The sequence below is a fragment of the Nelumbo lutea genome, chromosome 1, assembly GCF_056320005.1.
Source record: "Nelumbo lutea isolate HS-2025 chromosome 1, American lotus-T2T, whole genome shotgun sequence".
Taxonomy (NCBI): domain Eukaryota; kingdom Viridiplantae; phylum Streptophyta; class Magnoliopsida; order Proteales; family Nelumbonaceae; genus Nelumbo; species Nelumbo lutea.
The window spans coordinates 168,775,423-168,794,545 of record NC_142684.1 but is presented as its reverse complement, the minus strand read 5'-3'; the positions used below and the strand labels follow the sequence as shown (position 1 = coordinate 168,794,545).

At 42.0% G+C, this 19,123-nt stretch overlaps 1 protein-coding gene across 1 annotated transcript; it reads left to right on the top strand.

The window, feature by feature from the left end:
• Positions 1 to 15,610: 15,610 nt before the first annotated feature.
• Positions 15,611 to 19,123, top strand: LOC148879065 (protein LONGIFOLIA 1-like). The gene is made up of 4 exons (XM_088960451.1): positions 15,611 to 15,961; positions 16,105 to 17,622; positions 17,704 to 17,896; positions 18,437 to 19,123. The coding sequence occupies exons 1-4, from the start codon at positions 15,812 to 15,814 to the stop codon at positions 19,009 to 19,011; spliced, it is 2,436 nt and encodes an 811-aa protein (XP_088816577.1). The 5' UTR covers positions 15,611 to 15,811; the 3' UTR covers positions 19,012 to 19,123.

Genomic DNA, 19,123 nt, shown 5'->3' with positions numbered 1-19,123 from the left:
CAGAATTAACTGGGGCTAATATATAATATATCTATGACTTGAGGTTTGTTTGGAAGAAGTGGAGAATTTTCATTCATATAAAAACTGTATCCTGTGTTTTTTATACAGCACCCATCTAATCTGTTTAGGAATCAAGATTCCCTTTCATTCAACAACAGACGTGAATTTAGACACCCTAGAAACAAGAGAAATTCGAAATCTGTGTTTGGTTTCCTGAGACACTTGACTGTTGGTTTGAACCACGACTGCAACAACGTCTGTAACTCTGCATTAAGATTCATTATCCTCACTGACAAAGGGAGTTGGAATTAGGGTTAAATACAAAGGAACATTCAAGGTTTGGAAATCGATTCACAATTTAGCATCCCCTCTTTCACATGATCACATGCTGATATGTTCTCTTAATAAACCTTTAATCTTAAATTGTCAGTTGTAGATAAGAGAGGAGAATTGGGGATCCGGAAAATAAAAATATTTGTGTATTATAGAAAATAGCTAAATACTAGAAGGGACCTGTCCAAGTTCTGTACGGGGGTGGCCACATTTGGATTCAATTCCTGAGGGTCAAAATTGACCACAAGGGCAAGGATGGAAAGTTGCTGGATTAGGGTATCACTTCGTTTCGGAGTATCACCTTGGCTACTAAGAGAAACCTACAACCATAAGAGATGTTAGAGGCCCCGGGTGATCCCAAGCGCGTGAATTCTGGCAATTAAGTTAGTAATCGCCAAGGAAAAATAAAGTGAGTTAAAGAGCTTAGTGAGTTGAGGTAAGAACTTGTGTGGAGAGTTAGAGGGCTCGTGAGGAGAAATGGAGAGTTATATGTGATGAGCTGAAGAGCTTGCAGGGGGAGTTAGAGAGATCCATGTGCCGAGGTGTCTGACGTGCCTTATTCTTATTAGCATATTACCTTGTTTAGTTGTATTCAAATGAATGAGGGACTCGCCTATTTATAGGAAAGGGGTTTCATCCAAGAACCAAAACGTCTCTCACATGTAGTCAGAGCTCAACTACGTATTGCTTATGTATATTATGAATTGGTTTCATATCAACTCATCACGACCAGATCAGCTCATAGTTCTTCACAACCAGGCAAGTTCATAGCTTGTTAATTAACAACTTTGCCCCCCCAACATGCTGTCACTTGACTGTTTCTAACTGGTGGTAGGTTTTGGCCTTATCAGTTCCCTAATAAAAAAGAAATAACGAATTGGTTGTGAGTGAGATCAATGTTTTGATTTCTTTTTATTTTATTTTTTTTAACCAAAATTCTAAGGGGTTGGGAAGCAAGAAGTCCCGATTAGCTGCAATTGATGGTTGTGTTAAGGTCCCTGATGTGGGGAAATATTATTAGTTAAACAGCCCCTAACACAGCCATCAGCAAGTGCAGCTAATTAAGAGTCAAACGCAATATAAGGAGAAGAGAGAATATGCTGACGTAGACAATTACTTTTCGACTACACTAGAATAGATTCTAGGGTTATTTACTTAAACACCCATTTAGTTTTTCATACTTATAAAAACATTCCCTTTAATTTGTATTACCAGTATACCCCTTTAATTTTGCATACTTATGAAAACATCCCCTTTAATTTGTATTACCAGTATACCCCTTTAGTTTTGCATACTTATGAAAACATTTCCTTTAATTTGTATTACCAGTATACCCCTTTATTTTTGCATATTTATTCATTGACTCTCTTAGATGGAAGAGAAATTATTTTTAACCCTACATAAATTTGACCAATCTATTCAGAAAAAGAAAACACAAGCTTCACATGCTAAGTAGAGCTCAGGTGCAAATAATGTCTTTGAAATATGCACTTATGCAGTGGTGTTTTAGTAATTACGAGAAATCATTGGGGGTGTCTAAGTGATCCAATATTCTCTACAGCCAGAATATGCTGATCCAAATTTCAAGCCCTCGTATACAAAACCAGTAATCCCAATTAAGTTGAACTAAAATTTCTCTCTAGAGCAAGTAACCCTTTTATCAATTAAATATTAAATAATACTCTGATGCATGAACTGAACCCTTGTGATAACAACCTTTAAACCATGCATGTTGTTAATCTCTGATTTATTTGCCTAGGCACATGAAACCAAAATGCGTGACTCAGTAAGGCCCCCTCTTGTTTATATGGGCCAGAGGGAATGCCTCCACTATGGCATTAAAATAAGAAGAGAATAACTTGGCAAGGCAAGATGTTAATCCATACTCCAACCCATGACCATGAGTGGCTGTATTTTAATTGGTTATCTTCACGTGCTTCAAGTCTATAGGAAATTAGTGGGGGACGCCCGTTGGGATCTCCTGACAACAAAACACATTCAAACAACCTACCAACAGATCGGGCAACTCACATATCACTTTGAGACTCGGGTCCCATCATATATGAGATATACGGTGTCAGATGATGTTGGGAAGGTATTGAAACATATTTTGTTGGCTGGTGGTTTGGATTCATTAAGAAGATCTTTATTTATTTTAAAAAAAGAAAAATAAAAACGACGTGCCCACCACTGATGAGGATTAGAGGACTATAGTTCTTGTTTTGTTCTTTCTCATGGTTTAATTTAAATGGAATTCCAATTCCCTTAAATTAAAACCTTAAGGCTCAGTTTGGAAAAAGTATAAATACAAATATATACTGTGCAAGTGTATACAAAATACAAGATTTTACACTATTTATACTTTTTCCAAACTGAGCCTAAGAAAGACAAGTGGTTCGGGTTCCCAACTTGTGACACCCACCCCAAGTGAGGAGGAAATATAGCCCCATGCATCCATGATTGATTGAGAATTCCAAAGCCTCAAACAGTTGATCAATGCCTATCCCAAACAAATCTGGTTAGCGCAAATGCAATGAACCAAAAGATGATATAGAATAAAGGGAAATCTGCAATCTCAGCCCTTTGGCTAGCTAGGCGGAAAAGGTCCTTTACAGAATGTGAGAGGTATTTTTTTAACATTTATCATGGGTACGTACAATGGAATGTGAAATCCAGTTAGATATTTTAGAATACCAGAGAATGTGGGCAGGCAGAAGTGCAGAAGAAGAGGGGTCACTATGTGGAGGAGCTGAAGAGAACATGGGAATTGGGGTTGGAATTCGTGCATCTCTCTGCAGTCGACGTTCAATTAAGTAGGCCATTGAGATTTGTAAGGAGCGGGACCGTTCTATTATACTATTGTAATCAAAACAGATGGGATGGGTTAGATTTCCTTTCTTTTTTTTATTTGATTTTCACCGTAAGCAAACCAAGGAAGACCGGAAGAGAGAGTGGGGGTCGACTGCCGTCTGCCGAGTGGACTAGACCGGCAGCTCTGCATGTGGGGTCATATGAAAGTAAAAGGCGGAAACGAGACCGGATGCTTTTCCTCTAATAATTAGAACAAGGAAAAGACAACATGCAAGAAGAGTTGCATCAGGTTATGCCTTACACACCAGGTTGTAGGTAGTGCGTATAGACCCACATGGAGCAGCCAGCATAGACTTTTTTGTCACGGAGACAGTCCACTATCCACATGGCCTGGCTGCCATTGCCTAACCCTTATTGGGTCGAGCCCACCTCAAATGCCTCAATAGATCAGGTCTGAGTTCGAAATTGTGTATGCTAACTGCAAAGGGACTGCTCATGGCTAAGGGAAAAAAAAACATAAGAGGTTACAGTTCCCATGCTAGACTGGTCTAAAGCTGGACCTGATTCCTAATGGGGTATTAATTGTACAAACCCGAATTAAATTGAACCCAATTTCCAATAATGATGGGGTTCAATGTATATGGATTTAGATCCCTACGCCACTTATCAATTATCAAGGGCTACGTATAAGTGGGGTGATCTCTATTGGCAATTCTACTTCTCTCAGGACTCAGGGAAGAGAGTTGGATTCTTATGAGGAGAAAGGCCACGTGGTTGCATTCATTCATTCTTTCATTCGAAGGGGTGTATGTTCTCATACATTACATCGGCACCTCTCACCTGGCTGGCTCCTGCTAGTGGTCGCTAAGTCCCATCGGTAATCGGTTGCTAGGCATTAGAGCTTTGGCTCTTCACTCTTCAATTCTTGGTGCCATCCTGATGGGTATTTTGGTCAGGAGGGATGGAACCAATAACGTGTTGCCACCTGTCACATTGGGGGTGTAGTCTCTGTCTGTGTTGCTAATATTCAAGCACAAATAATAATACCATTAATTAATTAAAGAAAAATCCTTGAAATCACCACCATAGCTTGTCAAGACCAAGATACACTTTGACCGTTGACTGTACACCGAACGAAGTTGTGGTAAAATCAATCTTATTTAGAGACCGGTGAGTCGGAGACGGAGAGTGTGCAAATTAATCCAATTATCCAACCGTTACTCAAAACTAGTACTACAGTTTGTTGACAAAATGTCAGTACAATTAAGAGGGGACAAAACTGCTATGGAAAATAGAAATCAAGTACTCTACTGCAATAGACAAGGCAGATGAGAAGCCCATTGGGCAATAGCCAACTGTTGCTATCGAATCGAGACTCGAGAATACGTAGATGCCATGTCCGTTCCATGTTGGGATCTAACATTCGCAATATCCATATCCAACGGACTATGGATGGGATGGAGTCCGAGTACACTGGGAGACGCATGCATTCTCTTCTTCATCGTCTTCTGCAGTAATTTTGGACCGAGTGATTAGGTGGTGGGTCCCTTAGGCCATCACTCCACTCTGCTTGCCATCTCTGAACCACGCCGTGAATTCGGGGATTGGGATTGAGATTGAGATTGATGGAAGAAGAGAGACCATCCCATCCAGTCGGCCATTTCCTACCGTTCTGTTGCATTTGCCTTGTCATAATAATCAAAAATCAATGTTGGGGTTTGCTCTGTGTGGTGACTGGTGATGAAAGATAGTGGAACAACAAACATCCAACTCCAAGCAAAGGTGGCCCCACTATTTAATGATTTACAGTTGAGATTAGCCGGGGCCGGGCCATCAAGCATAAGTTTCATATATGGTTGAGAGTTGAGACTTGAGACTTGAGAGTGTGTGTTGGAGTCAGGGTGTCATGTTGATAGAATGTAAAAGTAGATACGAGTCTCTGTGTGTCTGTGACTACGACTACGACTGTGAGAGAGGGAAGGAGGCAGGTGCGGAAGAGCCGGGTGTGTCTGCATGGCTCAGCTTCTGAGTTCTGAACTCTGACCACCCTAACACCTCCCATTAATGGGATGGTGCTTGCAACAAAATAACCTCAATGAATGTTGTACACGTGGCGCATGTGCAAGGATAAGGGGACCCACGACTCTGACGTAAAAATGATTATCGTTGAAATTAAAGGGAGAATAGACAAAAAGAGGAGAGGTTTTGATCAAAACCGTATACAAAGTAGGCTAATAGCCAGAGACGTAGGTCTGGTCATTAATTCTTATTCTTCATAGAGAATGGAGCTGCGTTTACTGATGAGAGATCATTTGGTTTGTTAATGCAACTGGGTCTCTCGTCTAGTTGATGATAGATCCTTATGTTTTCGTCTATCTTGGCAAGACTGATCTAATGAGAGAGAGAAAGGGAAAGAGAAAGAGGTTCTGATTTCTTGCATGTGCTCCAGCGTCTGAATTGCAGGTAAATTAGACTGGAAAAGGGAACTTACATGCTGACACTGGAAAGAGAACTCGAAAAGGTGTTCCTCCAGAGTATAGTCATATATATTTATATTAGGGTTCCGATATTCGTTAACAAAGTTACAAGTCAACAAACAGTCATACGCTCATGAGATCCAGGACGTCTGTTTGCCTCCTGCCACCCTCTCTACTCTGATGTGTGCATCTCGTCTCTCTCTGCTCAATGCTTTCATTCTTTTTCTTCACCTCCAGGCATCCGCTCCTTCTTTTTCTTTTCTCTTCACTTTTTCCGTGGTATGCGAAGGCAAACCAGAAAGCGAAAGCGAAGGCGAAGAAAGTAATACCAAAAGCCAAGAAGCCCTAACTAATTATACAAAGATCTCGGCCCTGTTATATACCGAAAATATCCCCGTCGCTGTCACATAATTTCAACGTAACGGCCCCGTTTAATAATGAACAATAGTCAAGATAAATATATGGTTCTATGAAAAAGGAAACAAAAACTAGCAAATGGTTTAATTGTCTGGTAGGGTAGAGCCATTAGTCATTTAGCCATCGGCTTTGAGTTCCTGCTTAAATAATTTACCCAATCTCGGTTTTTCTTCTTTTACCAATGGTGAAAAAGAAGTTTACCCTAATCTGAAACATCTTTTCCAAACTGTACTGGTTTATAGTATAATTTGTCATATTAGTTATTTCTTGGTATAGTACAACGACTAGGATTCATTTTTGTTTGGAGTCTACGGACTGAAATGCGTAGTATCTCGGTTCATTTCGGTTCAGGATCAGTCATCAGGCCCAACAAACAGAGATCCAGGCTCTCCTCCCTATGATCTATCTATCATCTATGACCTCCCTCTCACACAAACACAACAAAAGGCCACCAGCTCAGTCATAAATGTATTATTACTTATTAGGGATGCTTCTAAATCTAGTTGGACAGGAAGCTGAGATACCGGGATCTCTACACCTTGATTTTGTGGGACCTACCGGGAATCATCCATTCTTTTGAGGATTCCATAGATTGATTTCCGTTTTAAGGTTAACATTGTTCCTGTTGCACCTGTACCCCTGCCAAAACCCTGAAATCTATATGTGTAGTTTACATATATAAAAATAAACCTCAGAATTCGCTTTATCTTAAAAAAGGCTTCACGGGAGGGTAGTTTCGGCATTTATGTAAAATAGTTGCATCTTTGTTTTCTTTTCCCAATTGATTGATGTACCCAAAAGGTCCTGCAAGTAACAGTGATCACTGTTTGCTTGACAGTTGGCTTGGAAACCGTGGGGCCCCTCCTCTTTTTATATGATCGTTTACGCCGAGAACCGAAGAAACATTAAAGTCGGAGAACAGTTTCACCTCATCGCACGCTGTCGCTGTTTTATTATTATTATTTTCCTTTCTTTCACGAGGGCATGAGGGATACGATATATATAGTTCCATGTATCCGTCGTCGATTACTCGTATTCCAACTTTATTGGCTTGCCAGATCATATTGCCACGACTCGGTGAATTTACTAGCCACGTGGCCAGTGCGAGCGTGTGTGCGGGGGGTAGATAAGCGACGGTAAACCGCGTCTAGAGATGAAGATCAATGCAGGGGGGAACTGTGTAAATAGCGTGAAACCCTCGTCAATAATTGGCCCAAAAACTGAGGCACTTAGGAATGCGTTAACTCCTCAAATTTTTGAGTTCACACTGATTACTCATCTTTGATTGATGGAAGGCTCATGCCGTCCGGCTGAATCCGAATAAAATACATAGACCGGACCACGATAACGGTAGATGTTGGAAAACGATTTTTGGGAAGTCATTTTCCAAAGCTCACGGGGTGACGGTACCAATGCAAGCCTTAGACCCGTTTTCTCAGCTCTCGTCGTGATTCGCGTGATACATGGTCTATTTTCCTTCTCTACGAGATCACGTGGCATACCTCGAACCCACATCACATGCCAGGGAATCAGCTAATTGGTGGTCTATACTCTACACAGGTTTTGATTATTGCAAGGCGGATTTTTCTTTATTTTGTGGGCTTTATAGTTTAGACCATGTTTTTAATGCAAAAACAATGTGAGCCGGGTTACCCCGATATCTGTTCCAACTTCCAAACAAAGAGAACGAAAAGACGAGGAAGATGAGGACTATTCAACGGCCAATAATCATTCACAATTAGACTGCTATTTGGGTCTCTAAATGATTGCATGCAGCATGGTTGGGGCAATTGCTAGTTGTGCAAATAATAGAATAGGACCCGTTTCAACAAGCCATGACTACGCAGAAGACCCCGTTCACTAATAATGAATCTGACTAGTTTTTTTCCAACACTTGAATGCTCTATCTGCCAAATAACATGCCACCTCACGATAGAACACATCACATGTAAAAGAGCCAAGATACTCATATAATATTATAATGGGCCAATATGAAATTTCGATAATATATTGGTAAATAATCTAATCACACTAACGGTCTGTTTGGTTTACAAGAATATGGACTTGGAATTGGAATGGGCCATTTCAACTCTAACTATTTGGTTAGGCAGAATCAGAATCCTATTCCATGATGGAATGCCGTTCTCTCCCTTTCTCTTGGATTGATATCTCATTCCAACTGATTCCAATTCCCTTTACAAACTACTTCTGTTTGAACCAAACCATCGGAATAGACCATTTAGATTCCAATTCTGAGGGATAATGACTTCAATTGAGATTATGAATCAAATGGACCCTAAGTTTTTTCTCTAAGGTTGGTGCAACTGCTTTTCACATTTTATAAATCTGCATTCATATAACAACCAAAACGCTTGGCTATCACTCAAAAAAGCTACTTCTAGGTTTGTACAAGAATCAGATTGAAATAGCAGCATACCACTACCCAAACAATTAAATAGAAAGACACATCGTTTATTTAATAATACAAACTGCTATTTTTAATCACAAACAAAATCCCATGCTGGGATATTAGGCCTCAACCATGACATGTAATGGAGATAGAAAAGAAATCAAACCCCAAGGTCAATAGCTTGTTCAGGGGCTGTATATAGAACATACGACTATGACTAAAATAAACAAAAGAAATCAATTAATAATTCTAAAATAGGGATATTATTTAATTGATAAATATAAGGTTAATAATCTTTTTTTTTTTTGTTTTTTTTTTTTTTTCATTTTCAAACCCACGGGTAACCTTATTGCACTAGCTAAAATCATGAATAAATCTCAACAAGTCAATATCCAATCCATACATGATAGAATTCCATGGTTATGAAGCAAGACCAATTGGATAAAGCACTGACTCAAGTCGATTCACTAATCATGTTAATTAATGTTATCTTAGTATGCAAAAGAGTTTCAATTAGAAAGGTAGAGCCCCTACTTCACATAGAGGATAGACAATTGAGAACTTGGAATGAAAGAGACAGAGAGAGCAATTCCCTTTGTTTCAAAACTCAAAAGGTCAATTCAGTTTTGTTTAGACGGGAAATGAATTGTTAGTTAATTCATCTTAGTGTTATACAAAGAATTATCAGTTCAGCTTAAAAAAAAAATCTACTATCAAATAGCCATATATTTCCATACTAATATACTATAGTTTTCTTTGTCAAAAAGAAAAGTCATAGTAGTTTCCCTTGATGTGTGCGAAGATAAAGACTGTTTATCATATGAATAGCAATAAAATAATGGTGATTGGTGAAGCAAATCTTATCTTTATTTTCCCATTTAATTGTGAGCAGCTGGGCGGGGTTGGTTTCATCTCCCACTCCCTCGTCCTCTTGATTGAGCTACAATGATCTATTTTGACTGGTCCATCGATCTGTTGACTTGGTCTAGGTCAACATCTTCACGGGCTGAAATTAGTCAAATATTTTGGTTGACTTAGACGTTGATAGTGCTTGATCCGAATCGCCCACTTTTGAAAACACTGTTGAGGATGCCAATAATTTATTTCTGCCAGATTAAAAATATACGAAGGCAAGGCCCAAGTAGTGGCCCCTACGGATTAGGTCATGTTGGGACAACCTTTAAAAAAAAAACATCTTTAACCTTACCAGAGTTTTGAATTCTCAACTAATTTTACCATTATCACATGTCCAGGGTCACACTTATGGTACTTTGGAGTACCATAATTTAATGCATTAGAAAATTTTGCCTTTGATATCTCTCCCTGTCTCTCTCTCACACACACAAATTAACGACCCTAATCCCGACAAGGGTTAAGAGTAGGAGTTGGGTTTGGATGGGAAAAACTTAGCCCAAGTTGCACCCTGTCTACCATTTGTAGCATCATCAATTATATGATAATTAGAGAAAAACTCGATTTACATATATAGTTTGGATTAGCTTCCTGGGAGGGCTGTGTTAGAAGCCGATTGACCCATGATGACGCCCCACATTTTCAGCTATAAAGTGTAGGTAGCCCCACAAACACTCCAATCCCTCGCTCAGCCATCAGTGCAGTTGATGTGGATTATTGAGATAAAAATGGAACAATAAGCAGAAAATTATTAATAGATATATGTCAGCACCCATTTAAACCATAAATTAGAGACAATGATCAAAGCTAGGGTTAACCTGTACGTTCATTATGATGGTACGGAGCTAATACCACGGAAGAGCTTCAGTAAGGAGGATTTGGGAGGTATTAATTAAGCTAATTAAATACATAATACCAAGGTGGCATTTGATAATTATGAAGTTGGTGTTTGAGAAGTTAAAATGCTTTTTTCTTCAATGTTTGAAGCCTAAAAAATGATAGATATACTTTTCTATTTTTGGACCCTATTAAAATATAAGAGTATATGTGTGTGTATGTTATGATGTTATTCCAACACTTGATAACTATCTAGTTTACTAATTTGCCTCCAAAAACAAGTTGTTGGGCTTATCCTCTCTTTCTTCCTCTTTAACTATTGACATCCTCTCACTCACTCCCCTCTCTCCTCCTCTTCTTTTTCTTCTTCTCAACTCCCTTCTCAATTGACAAACTACAACAGAGCCACCATTACCCTTCAACCTCCAAACATCACAGAATACAAATGTGATAGAGGTAGATAATGACAGAAGGCGTTCTATCTTTTATTGTTGAAGAGGAAAGAACTCAAATTACAACTAAATTGGGTTTAAGAGAAAATACAACACGAGCTAAAACGTTTCAGGACAATTTAAAATGTTACTTGGGATGAAAAAACGTGTGTGATTGTTAATGATGTTTGATCTGGTGTTCCTTGCTAGTAGACAGTTTAATTGCCGATCTGACTAGGTCACCTAACTGGGCTGCAAAAGAATAATTTTAGAGTGTTCGTGTTGCTTTATCCAGGGTGGGCACTCTGATGCTCAAAACAGTGAAAAGTTCTATAGTTTGGTAAGCAAGAGAGCTAGTAGACTTTTTAAGAGCTAAACTGCGTGTATCTTTTTTGAGGAAAGGGATACCTTTATATAGGCTAACAGCTGTGAGCTCCATGAAATTCATCTAAGATCATCGACCCGTCTGATTTGGAGGTAGTTTATCGCCTAGAAATGGACTCCACGTAATTGCTCATCCGGTTGTGTCCTAAGCGGGCGGAGCAGTAACTAGCTCCATCGACGTGGCGCCTTAATCTCGGGGTAGTCGGAGACGATAACTCGTTGGAGGAGGAGGTCACTCATCGTGCCATGTAGGTCACTAGCCGAATCTTGACTAGGTCAGTGGACACAATTCACCTCTTACACCGACTTGATGTCTTCCGATCTGTCCAAAAGTCGGCTTGTCGAGGTGGGGCCGAGGAGGTTGTGACGGGTGCGAGGTGTCTGAAGTGCTCCCCAAGTCCGCTTATGTGGTGTTGAGATACCGTCTAACGGTTCTATGGGGCCACGTGTCATGATATCACTAGAGGACCAAATCACCCCACATCAATTGCCTCCCAAGAAAAAATATCTAGATTATTAATTAAAAAACTTACCAATTCAAGGGATCGGTATCTAAGACCAATATCAGGACAATGTCTTCCATCCAGTAAACTCTTTCCTCATTGTTCTTGAGGGCATCTCAAGGTCGATATCGACATCTTTCTTTCCTTTCCCATTTAGCTTTACTACGTAGCACTTTCACGATTCCAACTAGTCAACATGCACTACGCCTACTTCGCAATCCATCAAGAACTTCATCACTAGATAGTAGGTCGACACCACGGCTCTAAGGGTGAGCAGGATAGGTTGGCCCAAAATGGCATTGTACAACAATGCTGTAGTCCCAACTAGGAAGTCATGGTTGAAGCTGACTTTGTTTGGTGCAGAGCCTATTGTCACTAGCAAGTTAATTCAGCCTAGAGGCCGCACCACTTCTCCACTAAAACCTATTATAGGGATGTCAATCGGAAGCATATCCTTCCTCTCTAGTTCCATATGGTTGAATGCTTCCAAAAATAGTATATTTTCCAATCTATTGGAATCAACTAGAATCCACTTTACCTTGAAGTCATTTATTACTAGTTTGACTACAAGGGAGTCATTGTGCAGATATCAGATTTCGTGTGCATCATCATCGGTGAAGTATATCACCTTTTCAACACGGGGGGTGCTTCGGCAGGTTCTCTTTGTGTACGAGTTCTCAGACTGAATTTTTGCCTATTGAGGTACTATAGCATGCAACTATTGACCCGCCCATGATCATGCTGATGATGCCACAGAGGGGTCAATCTTCTGGTGGTGGGTCGCATAGAGGTTGATCTCTCCTTGGCAGTGGATTGTTTCTTTGCTAGTTGGTAGGTTGGTCATGATCCTCTTGTTTGATGAATTTCTTAAGGTAACATCTTCTAATTAGTTCCTCAATCTCATCTTTGAGCTTACGCCAATTCGGCGTCATACCCTCTATCCCTATGGAAGTGGCAATATTTGTTGGGGTTGCGGTTAGCCAGGTCTCCCCTCATCCACGGTGGCCATCTAACGAATTCAGCTAACTTAATCTGCATCATGATCTCTCCTCTCTTTAAGTTCAAGGTAGTGTAATTCTTGTTTTGAACGAGAGAAGCTTGATAGTGCCGACCTAACAACCTGTTACTCCTACAGGGAGACCAACTTCAGCAACACAGTGATCTACTGCATTGGCTACGGGGCAAATTGTTGCGTCTTGAAGACCTACTCTTTTTCCTCTATTTATTGCTTCCCAAGTCGTACTCTAACCTTTTTTGCTTTTCGCACAACTCTAACAAGGACCTGTGTGCTTTCCCGACCTTTGTAAACTTGGCAGCTTTGTCAAGGAACTCCTCCATAGTGTTTGGAGGGTTCAAATTGGCCTCCCAATGCAAGTCAAGGTGCCGAACGTCGTTAACTGTCGTGGTGAGCTGAATGACTAGGTTGAGATTGGGGATTTGTAACCGCTCCATGTTAAATCGCTTGATGTAGTTTCGGAGCTTTTCGTCGGGTCGTCGGACTACGTTGAGAAGGCTAGTTGTTGACTCTGGATACCGCTTACTCGTTGCAAACTAACTCCAATTCTTAATTGAGCCTGTGGCCAATCCCAAGTACCACATCCGAGCTATGCCTCAAAAAGTGGTCGGGAAGGCCATGCTAGGCTTGCATCAATGGCCCCATGAAGTTTCACCAAGGCTTGGAAGCTATCAAGGTGGTCGACCAAGTCGGTTGTCCCATCATAAGATTCCAAGTTGGGGGCCTTGAAGTCTTTGGGCCAAGGAACTGTGAGGATCTCGATTGCCAGTGGAAATGTGTGAGACACGGGCTGCACAAACGAGGTGGCGATCTTGCTCGCCTCTTCTTTCTTTCCATCTTTCATCTTCACCTCTTCCTCGTCCTTTGGGACAAAGCGGGACTGTCGATCCCAATAGGAACCACTAAGGGCTCAATTGCCAAAAGAGGTGCGTTTATGGTGGGCAATGGGAGGTTTAGCCTTGAGTGTCTAGGATACCTGGTAACGTCAAGGGGACAATGAACTACCCGATTGTAACAGTTGGGATCTCTAGGTGCAATGCGGGCTGATGCTCGGTGATAGTGTCGTCAACGCGCATATTGTTTTTGTTGGCATTGTTAGCAGGGGTGTTGCTTGAAGACGCCATTGAGTTTTTTAGGAGACAAGTGAGAAATAGGCTTTCGTGTACCATGATCCTATAGATGATGCCAATTGATGATGTGTGATCTAGTGCTCTCTACTAGCAAACAGCTTGGACACTGAACTTAGTAAGTCGCTTAGCTGGGCTACAAAAGAACAGTATCAGAGTGTCCAGGTTGCTTTACCCAGGGGTGGGCACTTTGATGCTTAAGTCAACGAAGAGTTCTATAGTTTGGTAAGCAAGAGAGCTAATAGGATTTTTGAGAGCCAAATTGCATGTACCTTTTCTGAGGAGGACACCTTTATATAGGCTAACAACCATGATTTCCACAAAGCGCATCCAAGATCTCTAGCTCGTCTGATTTGGTGGTGGTTTCTCTTATGGAGATAGACTCTACGTAAATGCTTATTCGGTTATGTCTGAAAAGGGCGAGGCAGTAACCAGCTTCGTCGATGTGGTGTCGTGATCCTGAGGTAGTTAGAGACGATAACTTGCTGGAGGAGGAGGTCGTCTGTCGCGCCATGTAGGTTTCTAATTGAATCTTGACTAGGTCGACAGAGGCATGTCACATCTTACACTGACCTAATATCTTCCCGTTTGCCCATAAGTGAGCCTATCGAGGTGGGGCCAAGGAGGTTGCGACAAATGCAAGGTGTCCAGAATGCTCATGAAGTCCGCTTACATAGTGTTGAGATGTCGTCTAAGGGCTCTATGGAGCCATCTGCCATGTATCATGATGTCACTAAAGTGCCAAATCACCTCTCATCAATTATGACTTAAGCAATTGGGTCATGTCTTACCATTTCATACCTATTTTATTTGATAACAATTTATGTTCAACATAAATAGAAAGGGTTCACGTGTATCTATTTTTTCAAACGTTAGATATATGGAAGGTGTTATCAAACGACACAAGATCTCCTCCCAATAACAACTCTTGATGGCATCCATGTAGACATTGGCAACATCTCTATGCATTTAATACACATGTATGGGAGATATTCCAAATGCACGATTGAATGTAAATGTTTTTAGGGTGGGTGTTGTGGTAGTAAATCCAGATTCAACGCCATCTAACTATTCAAATAGCAATAGCAACAATCAAGGGTTTAAAAATCAGACTGGATATGACACCTTTTCCGGACCGGTTCTGGTTGAATAGTCTGATTGTTTGGTTCAATTGGATGACTTGTTCTGACTTAAATATAAATAAATAACGGTCAAAAAAACGTTGTCTAAGTCAACAAGTAGATAGTTCAATCATTCAAGTCAGTGGATTATTAACCAAATCAACGGTTTTGAGTCAAAAGCAATTTTAGGGTAAAATGAAACCGATTGTGAACAAAATTACAAACCAAAGGTTTTGTCTAGCGAAACCCGATAAGGTGCGATTTTGCCATCGGCATCGGGTCAGGAGTCAGGATAGATCTGTCCATCCAGAACCAGAACAGACCGGATTCAATGACAGTCTCATACTCCACTCCGGGGGTTATACTAGGCAGAATGTACCAACAAGGTTGCTGATAAGGCAGGTCGTAGCAGAAACTTGGGATCGAATCCCGCCTTCACCGGATCAGGGTCTTGGGGTTTGTGGGAGTGTATTTTTTTGATAAATCAATGGGTTTACGGGAATGGGAGTGTGGGAGTGTGGGATGGTATCTCAATCTGGTTGAGGACTTGAGGTTGTGCATCTCGTTTGCCTTATGGCCTACCAAAATCGAGTTAACGTTAGAACACGGTCAAACCTCGTCTATTCAAAGGGAGTAGTTCTCTGACACGTAGACCATATTAACCGCCAAATTGGATCCCCTATCTGTAACTATATGTACTAATGTTCTATGAGGACGTAGTTGTCATTTTCACCAAAACACGTTCGTCATTCTTATAAAAGTCGAGGGTATCTCGTTTCCAGGTCCTAACTCCTCGTCTACTTTCCACCTCGTTTACGCTTTAAAAGACTCTAAGCGGGAGTCGACGCGAACGGTGTTATCTTCTCTCGCTCTCGCCTCTCGCGTTACAATATACACCGACTGTATGAGAGAAACAGAAAAAAGGGGGAAGAAGAGAAAAGAAAATGTAGAAGTGCAGATTTGAGTAAAGGAATAAGGCGTTCGCAGAGAGGGAGAGAGAGATCGAGGGAATAAGTGACGGGATTCGCCGAAAATGACGACCGGGATAATTCAAGACCAGAACTTGGAGAAGCAGATAGAGAAGCAAATGGGATGCATGGCTGGATTCCTTCAGCTCTTTGATCGTCATCAGCTGCTCGCAGGGAAACGCCTCTACTCTACCAAACGCCTCCCTCCCTCCCGGGTCAGATTCCTTTCCATTCTTTCTCTCTCTCTCTCTCTCTCTCTCTCTTCCATCTCTCACTTCATTTTTTTCCCTGCACCAATGACAAAATTAATAGAAGGAAAAGGATTCAATTGTTTTGATACGTTTTATTGAAAATTCAGGCAGTCGATTCTACAACGCAGTCGGAGAATTCCCTGGGATCTCCAGCGTGCCCTAGCGACCTGCAACAGCAGCAGCAACAACAACTTTATGTGCGGCCATCTCCAGAAAACGTGAAGCATTCCACGCCGGAAATCCGTTCTCCGGTGCCGGAAATTCCAACTCCGGTTGAGACTCCGGTGAAAACGCCCCTTCCTCTTCCAGTGTTCGATTTCAAGGAAGGTTTACGATCCTCGTGGAAGTTCAAAGAAGCACCGAGGCTTTCTCTGGATAGCAGAGCTTCTGTTGATGGAAAGGGAAAACTGTACCCGAGGGAGATCCAAACGAATGCAGCAATTTTCGCTGCGACTCAATGCAGCATTAACTCTGAAGAAGCGGCCTCTGCCGATGATAATGATAAGCAGCGCCGTTCGCCCAGCGTCATCGCACGGCTTATGGGCCTCGAGGTGCTGCCAGACTCCGGCCGCGAACCTCTGAAGAAAGCTGAGCAGCCTGAGCTAAGGAGATCTGCTTCGGAGTCCAGGGTGTCAAGAGATCTGCTTCAGTATCGTTTTGTAGACGGAAACAACTTCCAGATGAAGCAGCCTTGCCAGACGAATTTCAGAAGCAACGTCATAAGCAATGCGATAAGAGATAATAAATCAAACGTTAGGACGCCGGATTTTATGGACTTCTGCGTCAGAAAACCGAAACACGAGCAACCGAAATCTCCGAGCGGATGCCAATCCGCGTCCACATGGAAAGCGCCCCAGCAACGTAAGAGTTTTTTTGATGCACAGGATTTCTTTCCGGAGCCAAAGCAGACGGGCTCTCTATATGGAGAGATCGAGAAACGGTTGAAGATGCGGGGAATCGACGAACCAGCCAAGGATCTGGAGACGCTGAAGCAGATTCTCGAAGCTTTGCAACTCAAAGGGCTACTGCATTCTAAGAAATCGGCAGAGCAACAGATCGGGCATAGGAATTTCATCTATGATCGGAAGTTTTACGCCGAGGATTCCCCGATTGTCGTCATGAAGCCATCGAGGTCACCAATTTCGACCAATCGTGCTAGAAGAACTACAGCGGAATCACCTCCTCAGAATTTCAGATCCAAAGCTGGACTTCGTAGGAACCTAAATCTCGCTAGTGAGGCATCACCGCCTGTCAAACCGAGAGGTCGGCCGGAACTGGATCGAAACTTGCAAAATGAAAGGAAAGCGAGAAGTTCAATGTCTCCTGATCGAAACGAGAGCAGTGCAAGAAGTCCGAGTTCTCTTGCACGGAGAAAACCACTAAGTATTGATTTCCAGCGGAGAGCAAATGATCCAGTGGAGCAGCAGCGAAGGACCTCTCCCATTCACTCCCCGAAAATAAATTCGAAGAAAGTCGGATCGGATCAAACGACGAGTAGATCACCGAGGAACAGGAAAAGGACGCCCGAGATTTCCCCAAAAGAGAGAATTAGCAGTCCCACGGAGGATCAGTCGTCCACTATCTCTGAGAGCAGCATCAGTACGTCCTCTCTGGTAGACGCAGAGGTGCTAGCGAGACTTCATTAATTTTCTCTTTTTTCTTTTCTAAGAGTTCCATTCTGTGTCTCACTTTTCAAGGGAATGCAGTCACAAAGATCAAAAATGGAAGCTTGCAATCAAGGAAGGAGCCTCTTGGAAAGATGCGATAAGCTGCTTCACAGCATAGCTGTAATCACAGCGACCGAGTTGCAGCCGAGCCCCGTCTCAGTCCTTGACTCGTCTTTCTACAAGGACGAGTCGTCACCTTCGCCCGTCTTGAAACGGTGCATCGATTTCAAAGGTATATCTATCACTGAAAACTAGTTTTCGGAATTTCGTTCTTAGGTTTGCATGGTACTCCGGCTGCGACACGGGATTCCGGTTTGGCACCCAAACCTTGATTCCGGCTCATGCTAGTGGCATAGTGGGCGGAAAATCTAACGTGAGCCGATGGTACGGTGATGTTAGATAATAATTAGATATAAACCGGAGTCCTCTGATCGAAAGCCGTTGGATCTACTGTCCTTGTTTGAAGGGTATTAGATTTCCGCATTGATTAACTGTTAGACCGTCGTGATTGATTTTAATAGAAATAAATAAGAAAATGACCTAAACCACCCTCTCTGTGGATCATGTTGCCTGAAAACCACCCAGGAATTACTGATTAAAATCACATCTGATAAGGACCGGCCATGCCGTCATCCATCTGGGTGAATTCGTGAACTTTATTAAATATCAGTTTTTGCTTCCCTTTGGAGCATTCATTTATGCTGGATTACAGTACAGGGACATTTTTTGTTAATATGTCTCTTTTGCTTTGTCGTTGTTGAGTGAATCACAGATGAATCAGGAGAGCTGGAAGATGAGAACTGGAGCCCGGTGGTTTCGCCCGTCCGATTGAAATTTGAAGATAAAACGGATGACTCCGATTTCCTTTACATCTCGGACATGCTCCGAGCTTCAAACTGTCTACCCGAGGACTCTGATGTCTTCCTTTTGTTGGAGAAACAATATTACAAGGGGGACTCGTCGTCAAAGGCTTCCGCTCTCCATCGGAAGCTTGTTTTTGACACAACAACTGAAATTCTGGACAGAAAGAGACAATTGCCGCCGTGGAAGGCCTTTACCGTGATCGGAAAGGCGTCGTTGCAGCAAGTATGGTCGGAGTTTCGGAGGATCCGAGAAAGAGATCCTGCGGAAGACCTGGTGGAGGTCATCTGCGGGGTGCTCCGGAAGGACATGGCTGGAGACGCGGTCAACGGATGGGGAGATTGTCCTGAGGAGATGTCAGAAGCGGTATTGGACATCGAACGGATGATATTCAAGGATCTGGTGGCGGAGACTATCCGAGATCTCGCTGCCTTTGCCGGGAAAATCAGAGTTCCGGCGCCTCCTCGAAGGAAGTTGGTATTTTGAATGGAAGTATTCTTGGCGCGCTACTCCTTTCGTTGGGTCTCGGACCTGTGGTTCTTTTGTTTTTGTTTCTTTCTTAATTATATATAAATTATAAATATGGGCAATTAATATA

Excerpts from the sequence above, each read along its gene's own strand:
- LOC148879065 (XM_088960451.1), top strand. The coding sequence starts at position 15,812 with ATGACGACCGGGATAATTCAAGACCAGAACTTGGAGAAGCAGATAGAG. Across the intron at positions 17,623-17,703 it reads CCTCTCTGGTAGACGCAGAG|TCACAAAGATCAAAAATGGA; the intron begins GTGCTAGCGAGA and ends AAGGGAATGCAG. Across the intron at positions 17,897-18,436 it reads ACGGTGCATCGATTTCAAAG|ATGAATCAGGAGAGCTGGAA; the intron begins GTATATCTATCA and ends AGTGAATCACAG.